Source organism: Mixophyes fleayi, chromosome 4, assembly GCF_038048845.1.
Source record: "Mixophyes fleayi isolate aMixFle1 chromosome 4, aMixFle1.hap1, whole genome shotgun sequence".
Lineage (NCBI taxonomy): Eukaryota > Metazoa > Chordata > Amphibia > Anura > Limnodynastidae > Mixophyes > Mixophyes fleayi.
The window spans coordinates 280,931,076-280,949,066 of NC_134405.1; the positions used below are offsets into that span (position 1 = coordinate 280,931,076).

The 17,991-nt window shown below is 39.1% G+C and overlaps 1 protein-coding gene across 1 annotated transcript in view; it reads left to right on the forward strand.

Annotated features, from left to right (window-relative positions):
* LOC142152797 (RUN and FYVE domain-containing protein 1-like) overlaps window positions 1–17,991 on the forward strand; it is a 183,454-nt gene that overhangs the window by 98,947 nt on the left and 66,516 nt on the right. Inside the window, exons 10-12 of the mRNA XM_075209791.1 lie at window positions 3,060–3,176; window positions 8,476–8,643; window positions 15,744–15,841. Coding sequence (XP_075065892.1) covers window positions 3,060–3,176; window positions 8,476–8,643; window positions 15,744–15,841 — 383 coding nt within the window. The remainder of the gene's footprint in view (window positions 1–3,059; window positions 3,177–8,475; window positions 8,644–15,743; window positions 15,842–17,991) is intronic.

Sequence of the window (17,991 nt, forward strand, 5' to 3'; positions counted from 1 at the left end):
ATAATACAAGATTGGGTATTAACAGACAGACAAAGAGGTAACAGGGCCTTACTTACAAGTTTACAATGTTTAGCAAAATAGGAGTTTGATGCATAAGTGTGCCATATAATCCATATTTATTTAGCCAGATTGCAATGTGAAAAGGTGCTTAGAGGGCACACAGCAATGTCAGTTGTTAGTCAGAGTATTCTTTGAGCATAGAAGGAGAATAAATGTAAGTTTCAATGAACTGTATAGAGATGTGGTAATCAGGTAGAGTAGCCTAGGGAGGTTAAGAGGATTATTTGGGGATTTCATACTCTTACCTAAAGAGTTGATTTTCCAGGCATGGCTTGAAGGTTTGGAGGCTATGAGAAAGTCTTGGTGTTCGAGGGAGCTAATTCCATACCCGAAAAAATGTCAATAAGAATGGAAGTAGATAATGAGTGTGGATAAGACAGTCAGACATTGAGCAGTGTGGACAGATTGAGTTGGGAGATATTTTGAGAGAAGAGAAGCTTTTTATGTTGGTGCCATTTTGTTAATGGCCTTGTATGTTCGAAGTATTTTATATTGGATTTGGTCAAATATAGACAAACAATGTAGGGACTGACAGAGCTGAACAGCAGTCAAAGAATGTTTTGCGAGTAAAATCAGTTTAGCCACAATATTAATAATTGATTGTAGGCATGACCGTCTGGTTAGGGGGAAGATCAGTAAGATGGGAATTGTAATAGTCGATACATGATTTAATGTTTTTGCATTGCCTTGTGTGAGATACGTATGTTTTCTGGAAATGGTTTTTAGACCATTAGATTTAGATACAGTTTGAATGTCGGATAGGGGCAGTTGACCGAGGACAGTTGACTCAAGGATGACACTTAGGCAGGAAGCTTGAATTATAGGGCTTTTTGTTGTTTTGTCATGTAGGTTGCTTCTGTTGGAATATTATTAGATTAGTTTTAGAAAATTTAAAGAAACTTAATAGTTTTGTAAGAGAAGTGGTATAGATAGAAAAGAACAAAGAGTCTAGCACAGAGAGAAATGGACAGTATAAACAGAGCAGTTTGTTATAAGCAGTAGGTGAACTAGGATAGGAAGGTGAAGAATATAGCTTTTGCTTTTTTTCTTAGTGTTGATGTACATCTCTTTACATCCCTCTCTGTACTGCTTCACTAGCTCTGATTTCTTGAACCTAGGCCTACTTCACATTGGGCTTCCTTACCATCACTCTCACTCACTTTCCCAAAAAATAACTTGTTCTGTATTTACAAGTTATCTGTATTTAAATCAATGTCTGGTCTTTGTATTACTTTGTTTTTTATGTATTAAATAATGTGTTATGAATCACTTTTGTCTGTATGTAAAGTCAAGTCCATAAATATTGGGACATCGACACAATTCTCATATTTTGGGCTCTATACACCGCTGCAATGGATTTGAAATGAAACTAACAAGATGTGCTTTAACTGCAGACTTTCAGCTTTAATTTGTGGGAATTTATATCCAAATCAGGTGAACAGTGTAGGAATTACAACGGTTTCTATATGTGCCTCACACTTTTTAAGGGACCAAAAGTAATGGAACAATCGACTCAAAAGCTATTTCATGGACATGTGTGGGCAATTCCCTCGTTATTTCATCATCAATTAAGCAGGTAAAAGGTCTGGAGTTGATTTTAGGTGTGACATTTGGATTTGGAATCTGTTGCTGACGACTCTCAATATGAGATCCAAAGAGCTGTCACCATCAGTGAAGCAAGCCATCATTAGGCTGAAAAATCAAAGCAAACCCATCAGAGAGATAGCAAAAATTAGGTGTGGCCAATTCAACTGTTTGGAACATTCTTAAAAAGAAAGAAACGCACCGGAGAGCTCAGCAACACCAAAAGACCCGGAAGACCATGGAAAACAACTGTGGTGGATGACAGAAGAATTTTTTCCCTGGTGAAGAAAAACCCCTTCACAACAGTTGGCCAAATCAAGAACACTCTCCAGGAGGTAGGTGTATATGTGTCAAAGTCAACAATCAAGAGAAGACTTCACAAGAGTGAATATAGAGGGTTCACCACAAGATGTAAACCATTTGTGAGCCACAAAAACAGGAAGAACAGATTAGAGTTTGGCAAACAACATCTAAAAAAGCCATTACAGTTCTGGAACAACATCCTATGGACAGATGAGACAAAGATCAACTTGTACCAGAGTGATGGGAAGAGCAGAGTATGGAGAAGGAAAGGAACTGCTCATGATCCAAAACATACCACCTCATCAGTGAAGCATGGTTGTGGTAGTGTCATGGCGTGGCCATGTACGGCTGCCAATGGAACTGGTTCCCTTCTATTTATTGATGTTGTGACTGCTGACAAAAGCAGCAGGATGAATTCTGAAGTGTTTCGGGCAATATTATCTGCTAATATTCAGTCAAATGCTTGAGAACTCATTGGACGGCGCTTCACAGTGCAGATGGACAATGACCCGAAGCATACTGCAAAAGCAACCAAAGACTTTTTTTTAAGGCTAACAAGTGGAATATTATGCAATGGCCAAGTCAATCACCTGACCTGAATCCGATTGAACATGCATTTCACTTGATGAAGACAAAACTGAAGGGAAAATGCCCCAAGAACAAGCAGGAACTGAAGACATTTGCAGTAGAGGCCTGGCACAGCATCACCAGGGATGAAACCCAGCGTCTGGTGATGTCTATGCGTTCCAGACTTCAGGCTGTAATTTACTGCAAAGGATTTGCAACAAAGTATTAAAAATTGAAAGTTTGATGTAGGATTGTTTAGTTTGTCCCATTACTTTTGGTCCCTTAAAAAGTGGGAGGCACATATAGAAACCGTTGTAATTCCTACACTGTTCACCTGATTTGGATGTAAATTCCCAGCTGAAAGTCTGCAGTTAGAGCACATCTTGTTTGTTTCATTTCAAATCCATTGTGGTGTGTATATAGCCCAAAATATGAGAATTGTGTCGATGTCCCAAGACTTGACTGTATACTACTGTAGATTTTCATGTTCTGTACTGCGGACCTTTTGTGTCACCTTATATATAACATATAATAATTTCTTGTAGGTAAATATGCAAGATACAAAAGTTGAGTTAGAAACTTATAAACAGACACGACAAGGACTAGATGAGATGTATAACGAAACTTGGAAGCAACTAAGAATTGAAAAACAAGCTCGACTGGTAAAGTGTTTTTTTTCACAATATAATATAAAATATTAAGTCAATGTATTTTTCATTCTTCTGGAATAATAATGAAATAGGGTATTGGTAGAAGTTTACAGACACAAAAGTCAAATGTATCTCTGGACCAAGTTGTTTTTCCAAACGCAATATAATGTGGTAGAATGTTTGGAGCTTTCTGTCCAGCCTATCCATACAGATTTGTGTTCTAGGTGTAAAAGGACTATTTTTTTGGCAGACAAATAACACATCAATTCCTTTAATCATTCAAATTTCCCCTTGCAATGTAATTTATATAGGACCAGCATTGCCTTCTAATGTCATCTGGGTTCCATGCTGTCAGGTTTGTCTTCCCTAAAATAAAATTTTCGTAAGGTTGTTTGATAATTTCCATCTAAGATCCATCAACTAGAACCTGCCCACTGCTGCTATGGAGATTCAGGCGTGCAAGAAACACAAAGAAAAAGGGTGCTTCATAAGGTAATACCATTTAGAATTGTGTCACTCACTTGAGCCTGTGTGACGTGGGTATGAAAGGGTTAATCAAAACAAAACCACTTTGTCTGTGTTTTTTTTGTCCCCCCAAATTATATCTCTCAATCACTAATAATTACCCAGTCTGACAACATTGAAATTTGGTTCCAAAACTGACACTTTAAGAAAGTCTTCAGTTATTCTCTGATATATCTCAAAATATAATCTCAACATAATTTAATCAGAGTGTCACTTGCCGGACCCATTGGCTCTCTTACCAGGGGGCGGTGCTCAAAGTGGGCCTCCTCCGTTTTTCCTTTTGGTGGGAGTGATGTGTCCTCCATCTTGTGATGGTGTCCGCCATCTTGGATTGCTGGAGTGCACGTGTCTTTTATCTTCTCCTATTCCTCTGCATTGGTTGATTGGTTTCCACTCCACTTCATGCTGCTTTCTGTTTAAAGTACCTATTCTGGCAATATGGTGCCAGATCTTCATGTGTTGTTAGCCTGATGCTGCTGGTCTGGCACGTGTTTTCCTGTGCTTCCTTATGAATCGTGGGCCCTGCATCTTGTGCTTCTCAGCTAATCCTGGTATCCAGTATCCTCTGCTTCTCATCTAATCCTGTTATCTAGTATTCGGTGCTTCTCAGCTTATCCTGGTATCCAGCGTCCTATGCTTCTCAGATAATCCTGGTAGCCAGTGTCCCATGCTTCTCAGCTAATCCTGGTATCCAGCGTCATATGCTTCTCAGCTAATCCTGGTATCCAGCGTCCCATGCTTCTCAGCTAATCCTGGTATCCAGCGTCCCATGCTTCTCAACTAATCCTGGTATCCAGCGTCCCATGCTTCTAAACTAATCCTGGTATCCAGCGTCCTATGCTTCTCAGCTAATCCTGGTATCCAGCGTCCTATGCTTCTCAGCTAATCTTGGTATCCAGCGTCCTATGTTTCTCAGCTAATCCTGGTTTCCAGCGTCCTATGCTTCTCAGCTAATTCTGTATCCAGAACTCCTCTTCAGTTCCTGGCTTCTCGTGTTCACAACTACTCTGCTCTTCTGATATCTCCTTTTGCCAGTGAACACCATTCACACCTGTCAGTCTTGCCTGATATACAACCGGAGAACCGCAACCTGCTTGGTGCTACCAGCAAAACCCAAACCTCCTTGTGGGGTCCCTGGGGAATACCTTTGCCACATTTGACTCCATGCCTCAGTGGTGTCGGCGAAGCTAAATCGGTCAGATTGAGAGAATCCTACCATTCCTGTGAGTTCCATTATCAATAACCAAACCATTAACTGCCTTCTATGCAGCGTTATAGTACCCAAGCCTAACTGACACATAACATGTGAACAGAGGGCACAATGCTTAAAGTATAAAAAAAAGGATAACAAAACGTCAAACCGAAATACATGTTAAAGTAAACAGGAATAAAACAGAAGCCGAGAGCTCACATGCTTTTTTTCATGGAACCTGTGCAGAGTAAGGCTGGAAAATTGGTCAGAATCTCGCTAGCATATTGATCCCCAATAATTGACAGTTTTTAATAAAAACACATTGCCTTTTAAACATTCTCTGAGGTCACAAAACGAGGGTCTCTGTGTATGCCAATCAGTTTTTACAACCCTTTTATGACCTTTATTCAAACACATTTCTAAATAAGATATATATCTATTTTGAAACATAATAGAAATATAATATTACATCCAATAAACAGGTTATAAATATATGCACAGAGGTATATAAAAACGTGAAAATACATTATTTTATAGCTTCACTATATGGCTTGTGGTTTACACATATCATGAACTGATTTACGGGTATATACATTTACTGATTATGGGTATATTGAGAGAATTTCTCAAATGTGAAATATGAAGAGCATTGCTTTGATGTATTAGGTTCCCTGTATGAATATATTAGGTACTGGGATGGCCACATTGTTGTATTTTAAGAACAACATCTGGACTGTGCCATAAAATGTTTTCCTCTTCTATCCTCCTTGGCAGTCATTGCAATGGGTTAGTCCCTTCTAGCTATAAGTAGAGATACGAAATTAGAAACATCCCAAGCTAGTTCATGCATTGTGTCTTTATTTATCACTGGGTAGGTAAGTCAGGTATTATTTGTTATTTTCTGTAGTGCAGGGGCTTATCTTTTTTATGGTCCGAACGATGCACCATCCTGTGGTGTAAGTCAAGGGACACCAGTCTGCCTCCAGCTGAAGAGCACCCACTGTTGGTAAACCCCTAAATTAGGGTGGCTTATTCTATCTGTATTATAGTTGTTTAGTTATACTATCCAATATCAGTACACTAGTAAAGCCTTTGGAGTTGAAAAAGAATATAGAGACCAGCAGCATGGAATCTACAGAGCCTTTAACTAGCCATTACAGTGGTCTTTTGTGCACTGTGTATCTTTCAGCTCCAGGGAAGAAATCCCAGTCTTTTAACAATTAAAGAAATGGATAGCTAAATCATTTGTGACTAAAGTTGATTTATATTCTATGTAGGAGATGAAAAGACCAAAGTCCAGACAAGTATGGACTTAGAAGACAGATTTTCCCAGTTAGAAATTGACTATTTAAATGGTCTGAATGAACCCTTTAGTTGTGAACCGTGGAAAGTTAAAGAGCCCAGACTATTTAATGTAGATAAAATGGAGTTTCTACTCAGGCACATATGTAAATCTATGGGGTTGAATGAAGAAGCATTAATGCTCTGCACATCAGATATCCCACTTTGGGGAGTGCAGGAAAGTAATTGAGTTTATTCTTATGCTCCAGCTCCAGCTAATAAAGGATATAATTAATAAAGAATGTGAGCATGTGCAAAAGTCTGTCTAACCAGAAATGATTAGAACACCTATATCCCTTCAATGATGAAGAGTTCTTTTCCAAAAGTGGACACAGCAACAGCCAGTTTATCAGCCAGAAACACTATTCTTTTGGAATTAATGGTCCTCTAAGAGATCCTATGTTTAGGAAGGTGAAAAGTTATTTTAAAAAAACCTTCATATTTCACCTGGAACTACCTTTAAATTAGGGGTAGCTATTGCTTCAGTACATATGATACTTTTCAGCCAGATATATGGCTTTTTTGGCAGTAGCTAGGATAGTTCTCTGGCTTTAGTCCTTTGAAAAGAGATGCTGAATCTAAGAATACCCATTTCATCATCATCAACATTTATTTATATAGCGCCAGCAAATTCCGTAGTGCTTTACAATTTGAAGGTTCTTTGCTTTTTGGTAACTAACTAGACACCATGATTCACATGTTTTTTGGGGGGAATCTGTCTACTGGAGGATTGGATTTGCCTTCCTCTTCATTTCGCTAACACTTCAAACATGTGAGAAGATATACGCCCGGCAAACAATACACAAGGCAAGTCAGAGCCACTGCATCCAAACAACCCTTTCATGTATTCAGGCTCAAAGAAGATATCAGATCAAAAGATCTTGCAGTGACTATGACCTGACTCGGTCTCCACTAACACCAGTAGGTGGCAGGATAACAGAGTATGCAGAGATATTGACAAATACTTTTCAAAAACAATGAGTTCTAGACATTGACAGAAAGGGTGACAATATAGGATGTCATCATGTACTTAGGGGAAACTTCTTTTTCATTTTTAGGACCCCTTCAGCCCCAGCAGATTTGGTGATTTTATATATCAGTCTGCAAACATATCTTTTGTGCATTGGATACAGTTGCATTCTTGCCAACTGATTTTTTTGTGACAGTCATGATTTTCAGTAGTTAAAATAGATTTGGTGGGTGTCCCTGGAAAGAAGAATTGTTTCAGCATGTGGCATGATAAAATAGGTTGAACTTAGGATGGATCATGGCATGCAATAAGTAAATCCAGCATCACTTAATGTGTGCCGATTTTTCAGTCATAAATGTTGGAATGAATGTGATGTATTTGGCAGGTTTTTTTTTTCTCTTGTTATGTTTCATTACCAGTAAATAACTGCCTAGATCAAATAAAGGCCAAGGATGTAACTAACAAGGGATGCAGCTGCTATGTGGCCACAGTGGACTGGGGCCCCACCTTTTTTGTGTATGTGGGTTTTTCAGTATTGGGCAGTATATGCGGACACTTTTTGGTCAAATTTTTGCTATGGGGCCCACTTTACATATGAATATCAATAAAGTTTATAATATTATATAGCTGCATAATTTGGTAATGGTTATTATTTTAGTCTATCACTTATATATTTAAATATATTTAAATTTAAATATTAAATATATTAAGTGTATATTTAAGAAGTGGTGTTTCTGTACCTTCTGAAGTTTATGCTAGATATGTGCCTCATCTTTAAAATTTTTGGCATGTAAGCTTCATATGTGGGGTTTTTTTTGTTTGTTTTTTTCTTAACAATATGACCTGTTGGTGATGGAGAGGCACAATGTGTTGCATGAGTGTAGTAACACTGTTCACACTCATTATAGAAATAAACAATACTTCAAAAAAGTGGGCAATTTTAACATAAAATTTCCGCCCTATGGAAACTGCGGAAAACATTTGCACAAATCAAATTTTGTGGCAGAACAGGTCAATTCTGTGAAGACCCAGTGATACAATATTCGGCTTTTGTTTTGCCATTCCAAGGAATGGTAGTTTGCACAGTATTTTTAAATTTGCATTTCATTTATAGTCTACTGCTGTGTTTGATGTAGTAGCATTGGGTACACTTCAGGCTAAATTCCACCTGCAAAACGTGCAAAATATCACAAGCAGATGTGGAAGGAGGCAATTTGCAAAGTATGTGTATATGTGTGTATATATGTTTATAAGACAGTAATTAATAAATCTAATTCTCATAGGAACTAGAAAAAGAGCTGGAATTGCAACTTGGATTTAAGACTGAAATGGAAATGGCAATGAAACTGCTTGAAAAGGATGTCCATGAAAAGCAAGACACACTAGTAGTTCTGCGGAAACAGTTGGATGATGTTAAATCCATTAATCTTCAAATGTGCCAAAAAATTAAGGTAAATAATGTTTTTTCCTTTGGCAAGTGCATCGAAATAACTCTGGTTAAAGTAGCATGTTACACACAAAAAACAATTAGTGAACATGACTTTTACATTTTTCTAAAAATTACAGGTCACAAATAGTCTTTATTGTCCTTATTGCAGAGAAATGGCAATGCTTTTGCAATTGAAAATAAAAATATCCGGTAGTCTAAGTGGGCTGGTATTTGGTGGTATTCCACTTTTCCTACAGCCTTCATTGAAAAACTATCAAATTCAAAATTGCATTTACTTACATTTTCCATACCGCCACTTCTAAATATCCAAAGAGGGGGGGGGGGGGGGAATGATTTAATAGTTCTTCATAGATATTTTGAGTTTTGGAAAGAGCTGGAACACCTAGGTTAGGATGGCCAAAGTCATTTGAAAATATGAGAGAGAAGGTCAGGAAGTAAATGATATTGGAGGCCAAAGGATCTGATGAGATCACCAAGGGAGGTGGTGTAGAGGGAGAAGAGTAGTGGGCCACAGAACAGATCCTTGGTGGACTCCAACTGGTAATGGAAAGGGGGATGGGAGGGGAGTGGAGGCAGATTTTGAGGCAGAAAAGGAGTGGTTTGTATAGTAGAAGGTAAACCAAGATGGGATAGTGTGGCGAAAACTGATGAAATGGAGGATTGCAAGAGAACGGTCATCATCATCAATGTCAGCAGAGGTTGAGAAGGATAAGAACGGAGAGGTGACCATTCAATTTAGCAGTGAGAAGATGGTGACTTTGGTGAGGGCAGTTTCTTTGGGGTGGAGTGTGCGAAGGCCAGATTGAAGTGGGTCAAGGAGGGAGTGAAAGGAGAGGAAGGAGGTGTGATGTTGTAAACAACCCATTCAAGAAGCTTGGAAGCAAAGGGAAGAAGGGAAATAAGAGGGTAATTATAGAGAGAGGCACGGAGGATTTTTTTGAGTATAGGTTGCAGTGGTGAGAGAAAGGTCCAGATCCCGTCCCTAGAGGTAGGGGGGACAGGCAATGAGGAAAATTTCAAAACACATGCAGAGTGGCTATTAGTTAATAATATAACACTTCTGCTAAGCTATTATTTTGTACAGTTTTCTCTAAAATGCAAACCAACCCCCTTTCCCCATTTATGCTCAGTAGAAACTTTATTAGGTACACTTTTCTAGTTATGGTAGACACCACTTTGCCTCCAGAACAGCCTGTATTGTTTTTGGCATGGACTCAACAGTGTGCTGGTAAGGTTCTTTAGAGATTATGGTCCATCTTGTCATGACACCATCACGCAGTTGCAGCAGATTTGTTGGCTGCACGTTCATGCTGTGAATCTCCTGTTCCGTTCCACCATATCCCAAAGGCGCTCCTTGATTTAGATCAGGAGACTGTGGAGGCCATAGGAGTTAACTGAGCTCATTGTCATGTTAATGGAACCAGCTTGAGATGATGTGTGTTTGTGACATGGTATGGTAATCTGCTGGAAATAGCCATTATGTAGCCAGATGGGTAGACTGTGGCCATAAAGGGATGCTCATGGTCAGCAATAATACTTGGTTAGGCTCTGGTGTTTAAACAATACGCAATTGGTATTAAGGAGCCTAATGTGTGCCATGAAAACATGCCACACACCGTTACACCACCACCACCACCAGCCTTCACCATTGGCACAAGGCATGCATCCACATTATTGGCTGATTACATATTTTACATTAACAAGCAGGTATCCAGCCGTACCTAATATAGTGGCCATTGAGTGTATATTTAAATTTGTCAAATGTGTCTCTAAGTGAATCCTCCTTAGCTCCTCTCAGTGCATTAACACAATGGTTTAGTTGCGCCCAGGGCCCTATCTATGTTGAGTTTGTATGTTCTCCCCATGTTTGTGTGGGTTTCCTTCAGGCACTCTGATTTCCTCCCACAACCCAAAGACATTCTTGTAGGTTAATTGGCTTCTTACTAAATTAACCCTCGTTTGTTTTGTTTCTGTGTGGTAGGAAATATAGATTGTAAATTCTATTGGGGCAGAAACGTATAAAAAAAAGATTAATTATTGTCTGAAATGCTGTGTTATATGGAGGCATTATATAAACAACATATAATACAGTAAAGTAGCTGTTTCCACTATTTTGGGATAAGACTATTAGCTGCACTGGGTAAAAAGGGTAGAATTGAATATATATGTTAATGTATTGATCCTTCATTAAGGTGACCCACAATCCTCTTTTCACTGACCAGTATATAAAGCTGTGCTCTTTCTGGTGGTCAGTGTGGTATGAATTTACGGCACTTATAATCCCGACACACTTTAGAACAATGAAAAAATCCCTATCGCTGTAACTGCGACAAGATGAAAATATCCACTTGCCATATAATAAACTGGCAGTATATCCGGCAGTTCAAATCAGCTCCACATCTAAACAGCAAGTTTCCCAAATATGGATAGTGACACATCACGTCACTATTAATGGTCAGACTAAAAACGGCGCTTTTAAAGCGCTGATTTGATCTGTTTGTAGCTGTCAATTGGCACCTATAAAGTTTCATGCTTTATCTGCTTTGCTACATTATTTGTTTGGAATTATATGATAGAGACTAGTAATTGGAGATAGATTCTAATATACCAGTTTGTTTTAGTTTTCTGAGCCTGAAGTGCTTGTCTCCAACCACTTAGTTCAGTGCTCTAACTGTGCTGTTGGCTTCATTACTTTGGGCCCTTTCCAAAAGGAGAAGGAGCCTGTTCCCTCCCCATTACCGCAGAGCTGTAAGACCACTTAGTTTGAGAAGAGTCTTCAGGCCCTCTTCTCAAAAGTTAGGGGGTCCTTGACATCAGAGCCTAATGGCCCCTTAGGGGGTGAAGTCATCCTCCCGCAATGGTGGATGAGGATGATGGCCCATAAAGGGCTGACCTTACAATCCCAAAAACATGGAAAACACACAGAAACAAGAAAAGAAGAGCGAAGGTGGTTGTGCAGTGTGTATAATACATACCTGCCATATAAGGCCCTAGCCTTTTGCCCAAGTGTATAAGAATTGTCCTTGCCCTGGCCAAATGATTAAGGTGAAGAAAAAGTGGTGCATCCAAATACTCAAAAGTGCATTAGTTGTCTGTACCATACCCTGTGCACCCTGTGTTTTTTCAGGCGCCACCGGCAAGGGCCGCACCGCAGGCAAATAACACTGTGGCCTTCTAGAGACCAGCCTCTTTGCCAGAGGACCAGGTGATGACCCATCACCTATAGGGGGCACCTTTAAGCCCCACTGCGTTTATGGACACCCACAACTGATCGTAACTGAAGGCCGATATACCAGGACAGTGCTTTCAATCTTCCTTGTGACAGAAATTGAAAAGCCAAAAAGTGCACAGGAGTATGACATTTTCAGTCTCTCCTTTAAAGAGGAATGGCCCATTTATCAGTGACCCATGGAACCATATGGTCCCTTAGGTGGCAAGGGTCTTGTGGCAAAGTGGAGTTCTTTTTTGCCTGGAATCTTCTCTCCCCCACCTCCCTCCCAAAGGAGGGGATGTCACAGGGTTCAAAGGGTGGAAACCTTATGGCCACCTACCCCTAGATCTTGAGAATTGGAGCCATGGAGGATGCCCACACATTGTTATCTGTGAAAAGAAAAATATAAACTAAAGTGACTCATAGGGAGGTAAACATATAAGTTGTGTGATTACACAGCTCCAGCCTTTCGTACGCAATATAAAAATAGTACAGAAATAAAAGGGGGTTTGGTGTGCTATGTGCCCTTATCTGTTACAGTGAGGGTAACCATTGCCCATGTGATTTTCAGGCACTCCGGGGGCACATTGTCCTGGCCTTTTGGCCAGAGGACCAAGGAGGTCTTCACCTTCATTTCCTACAACAGATGCTATACTTGATTTTATCGAAAGGCTGAGAAGTAGTGAAGAGACCGTTTTTTTTTTTTTTTTTTTCATTTTATATTTACTTTTGAAAGCCCAGCATCATGCTTTCTGTCACCAAAATGGTAAAAGTACACTTGGGTGTAGCTACTTCAGGCCCTCTTCAAAAGAGGAAGAGCCCCTCTATCCCCGACCCCTGAAACCTTAAGGTCCCTTAGAGGGCAACGGTCTTCAGACAAAACTTTCCCCAGTGCACCTAAATCTTCTGTCCTCTCATGGAGGGGGCATCAGAAGGTTTAGGGGGCTGGGAACCTCAGAATCACACCCCACCCTAGTTCTTGATAATCAAATCCCATAAATGTGCCCACACCCTGCTATCCGTTAAGAGACAAAAATAAAAACTTAAGTGACAAACAAGAAGAAAAAATAGTTAAGTACTATGATATCACAGCCCCAATCTTCCGGATAGGCAGTATAAAAATTCTCACCCAGCCAGAAGGCCAGAGCAAAGGAGCACCATAGCAAACAAAAAAAGATGTGCCGTTCTTTCTCACTATGGGAGTGACCAGCCCCCAAGTGATTTTCAAGCACTTCCAGATTGCTACTCCATGGGCAGTTCCTCCCAGGCTTTCTTGCTGCTGGCCAAATGGCCAGAAGACCAGGTAACGGCCCATCGCCTACAGGGGGTGCTTTAAATCATAAAATACAAAATATTTCTTTGAATGGAGTAAATCTTAAGGTTAGTGGCGAAATTGGTTCTGTGGAAAAATTGGTTCTTTAAATATCTGGATAGAACATTTCTGTAGCAGGTGCTTCAAGTGCACTGAAATTTGACATATTAATTAGAAATATGAACATGAATGTTAAGGAAACTGCATTTTATTACGAACTTTCAAGCTCAGAAAATAGGTTTAAAAAGCTCATCTCGTATGCATAATTGTGAAAAATATATTCAAACAACTTTCCGTAAACAGCAAAGGTTGTGTGTTATGAAATGGCCATCAAGAGTGTCTTGGTGTAGTAACCATGCATAATCATTTATCCAGAAACTCCTTATCCAGGAAGTTCTAAAAACCAAAAATAATAATATTACTTATTTATTATTAAATATTGGCAGTGAAAATATTGCAGATATGTTAATAGTTTTAGCCCACATGACAGTAGCAACAGCAATACATATATATAAAAAAAAGGAAAAGAAAAGGCAAGGCTCCATTTCTCAGTGAACAATCCAATTGACAAGTCATTAATTATTATTTAAACTTTTTTTTTTTAATACTTCATTTTACATTAATTCTAGTTTTAAGTCAGCAGAATGTCTGTAAGAAAGTGTGCATAGCTTTATTACCTTAAATGAGTTGTTTAGTATAGTTAAAGTCTATTGAATTGAAGGATAAACAGAGCAAGGATGCCATAAAAACTTAAAAGGATCACAAACCTAAAACGCTTATAAAATGTACCTTTTAAAGACTGTAGCTTTACCAGTCACATCACACTGCAATGACTTTGGAGAATTGCAAACAGACGTTTATTTTAGTAAAAGGCGTTAATAGGAACTGTGTTATGTGTGATGTTCATTTAAACAACTTGTATGATGACGCCTGTTATACCTTATTTGCCGTGCCTTGGAAAAACGATTCCCGTTTCCAATGCACCCCTCCATTCCTTATATAAATAAGGTAGCCCAAAGAACACCATTTTCAAAATGTGGTAAGTAATGTTAAAATTATATGTGACAGTCAATCCAGATATGGACCCGCTACGCCTCTCTGCCTCTTGTGCTGGATAAACTGAGGTGCAGAGACTTAACGGGACTCCCAATTTTCACGAGAAACTCCTGCAAGGAAGTGTTGGACCTGGCTGCAAAAAACACACATGTTGCGGCCCTGAAACTAGTCCTGCTAGCAGGCGCTGGCTGGGAGAGGGATGGCCGGAGGGCACACAGGCGGCCGCATCATATTACAGGGGATGCGGCCGCGTCATTTATGATGCAGCCGCATCCCCTGTCATGTGATGCGGCCGCCTGTGCGCTGATGCGGCCGCATCTGATGACATCAGATGCGGCCGCGAGGGGAGAAACTGTTTTTTGCATCCGGGGGCGGCCGGGAGGCCTACCCTCCGGCCCTAACAGGTGTCTAAGCCGCTGCCCCCCGGGCCAGCCCGTCACTGCCTGCTAGACAGCTGCTAATAAGAAAGTCAAAGAACAGGCCAAGGTTTGTGTCTGGCAGCACAGGATCACAGCAGATTACACTAGCCAACGGTAAGGGGCACATAGCATGGGTTCAGATCATCAACAAAATCATGATTATGGTAACAATCAAACATTGTAAGCAAAGTTGAGACCAAGTCACAACATGCCACAAAATCAGTCTGGTATGATACAACAGGAAGGAAAGAAAAACTCCAGAACCTGTTTCTCAGACACAGCTAGATTAAATAAGTGAGTGAAATTGTGGGATGTGCCTAAATATAGAAGCAACTACAGAAAAAATGTTTAGAGATAGACCCGTGGGATGAATGGTAAACAAATGTGAATGGAAAGACAGGTTTGTTGCACTAAGTTTGCATTTTATGTGTCTACACCTTTTTTTATGCATCACAAAACAGTCAGTGGAATCCGTGCTAGTGCCCTAGGTCTGTCACTCATTCAGTGCTGGTGCTCTAGAAAACTGCCTAGGTTTGTCTAATGGTAGTGCCAACCCTGATACCCAAGTAACGAAGATGAAACAAGAACAAATTTGGATTTACTAAAGCAACTTTTCTGCATGTTTGTATTGCAATTAAAGGTAACCATTTATGCATTAATGGTGGATTGAGGGGAATGTCAGCAAAAAAAACAATGAACCTAAAAGGAATACATTTTGAATTACTTCACACAAATTAAGATTATTTTCCTTTTTAACATGTAAGCAATCAAATTTGTTTTGTTTCTAAAGAAAAGTTAAGTTATACTGTTTATTATAGACATCTGCCGTATCTACTAGCATTAAGTTCCTTATAATTAATACATTTCGTATTGATTTATATGTCATTTGGAGTTGATGGCCACGCACAGCTCATACTCTCTATTTGTAAATGTTGTGCAGTATTGTTTGTTTAAATCTAATGAATTGGAATTTTATATAATATTTTATTTTAGTTTCTTAGCTTACTGTTGACTTATTTTTGTTTGTCTTAAAATATTACATTCTGTTCTTGAAATATATCTCCAAATGCAGATGTTCATTTTCTAAAAAATGTTTTTTGTAGGAAGCAGAAATTGCCTTACAGAAGAAAAATGAGACTCTATCTTTATTACAAGCTAAATCAGATCAGATGGACTCTGTAACAAAAGTACAAGAGCAAAGGTGGGGCATTTCATTTGAATACAAATACACAAGAAGTGCAACACATTAATAAGTACATGTGTGAAATAATATTTCCTCTTTCTCTTCCGTGGCAGCACCCTTTCCCCCCTCCTCCTTAGTTAGGACAGACAAAAAAAATATACCTGCCTGGAAGATCTATAAGGCTCACCACCCTCTTCCCGTGTCTTCTTGCCTGTGCTTTGTCTAGAGTCAGAACAGTGAGAGGTTGTTTGTTTTATTATATCAGTGACAAGCTGTGGGACTGAAAATTACTCAGAGAATGTAAAACTCATGGGTCGATCTATTATTATTATTATTATTATTATTATTATTATTATTATTACTACTATTATTATTATTATGATATAGAACTAGTTCTCTTTCGCTGCTTATGACAGCAATTGAAAACCCATGTCTGGTAATTTATTAAGAAAACCAGCAGGGAGTGATTGTTAAATAGGGAGTAATGGGTGTAATGAGTGTTTTCACTAGCAAAATGGAGTTTACTCCTTTTGATAAATAAACCCATCAGTCTCACTTTCCACCCAATATTTTAGTCTTATGTTTTTAGATAGTAATTGTGTATAAGTCCTGAGATACAGTGGTATATATTATAATATGGTCATTGATAGAATGGATAATATTACAAACAGGAACAATAGAAAACTTGACTGCTATTAAGATATTCAAATTGTCCAGATTTTATAGGCACTTTTGTTAACTTGTTATTTTCCCTTGGAAACTATGTAGACTGAAAGTTATTGTGTATAAGCTCAGTTTCTTTTTCTCACACAATCATTTATCCTTATGGTTTCAGAGAAAGGTATGTTTAAGTCCTTATTCAAAGATATATAGCTTGAACGCAAACAGGATGGATAATGTTGCAAACAGAAGTATTAAGGGGTTACTCAGGAAAGATCTTTTTAATTGTACAACCAGTGCACTGTGGGTTTTTAAAGGTCTGTGAAGTTAATTTATAAAGTTGCCACTCTCCATTTAAGAGCATTTACCTGTTAATGCCAAGTGTATACAGTATTGTGTTAGCTGTTGCTTTTAGTTCGCCGTAATTGAGGTCCCCCAAAATGTGGCTTTGAACATATTTTGCTAGAATCTCTCCTTTTGAATATAGTGAGGGCTCTGTTCAGAGCTGTGCTACCCTTAGGGAGTCCTTGTTCTCTAGAGAGGCTGCAGCCGAGATCCAAACCGGTGGCTTCACGAGCAGGCACAAATCCACAACCTCTTATATTGGTGAGTCCCTGAACTAACCAAGCAGGGCCACTGGGATGTGGACATTTCCTCTACTTGCTTCCCAGAGATGATATTGCAGAGATATCTGACGAGTGTAGCCTCCTCCAGGTGGGACCCTTATAGCCGGAGATAGTACATCTTGTAGTCCGTTGCATGGTACAGTAGGGATCCGGCCGCTGTGTGTGTTTGCTCGCCGCTGCATGACTGCTGTTTAGTGTCTCATGAGCAAAACAGCTGCACGTGGTTAGCACTCAGAGTTTCAAAGCCAGATTTTGGGGTTAGGTAAAGGTTACTGGTGCCTATATAAAAAATGCAGATTTAAAGATTTTGAATAATTGCTTACTCAAAAAATTTTAAGTAGTTTTTCAGTAAAAAGTTGACCAATTGTAACACTTGCCTTTCAGCCTGAGCATATTTAACTAGCCAAGTAAACAAAGACTTTTTTTTTTGTTTATCAAATAATCTAAGACATTTGAGATTTTAGTCGTTATATATTCTCGATTCACGTGTATTAAGATAATCTAGTTCCAGACTCTTACAGGACTTTTCCAGATCATATTCTTTTTATTTTGAATATTTTTTTAGACGCATTATTACTCTGGTAAGGGCACCTTTTAAATACATAGAGTACCTCTTAAATACTCCTTCAATACTTTCCATAACCCAGTTTTAACATTTTGATAGTATAGTAAGAGATATACAAGAGATGAACAGGAGGGGAACCTTTTATCTGCAAACACTGCTACATGAGGACAACATTCCACATTCAGCTGTGAGCTCTAATTTCCTCCACCACCTGCATTGTCAAGTGCCTGGACACTCCCTGCTGATCCCGTTTCTCACACTTATTTTGGCTGGCTGCAGTTTTAACATGACTTGTGGATTCCACTTATGCTGCTTGT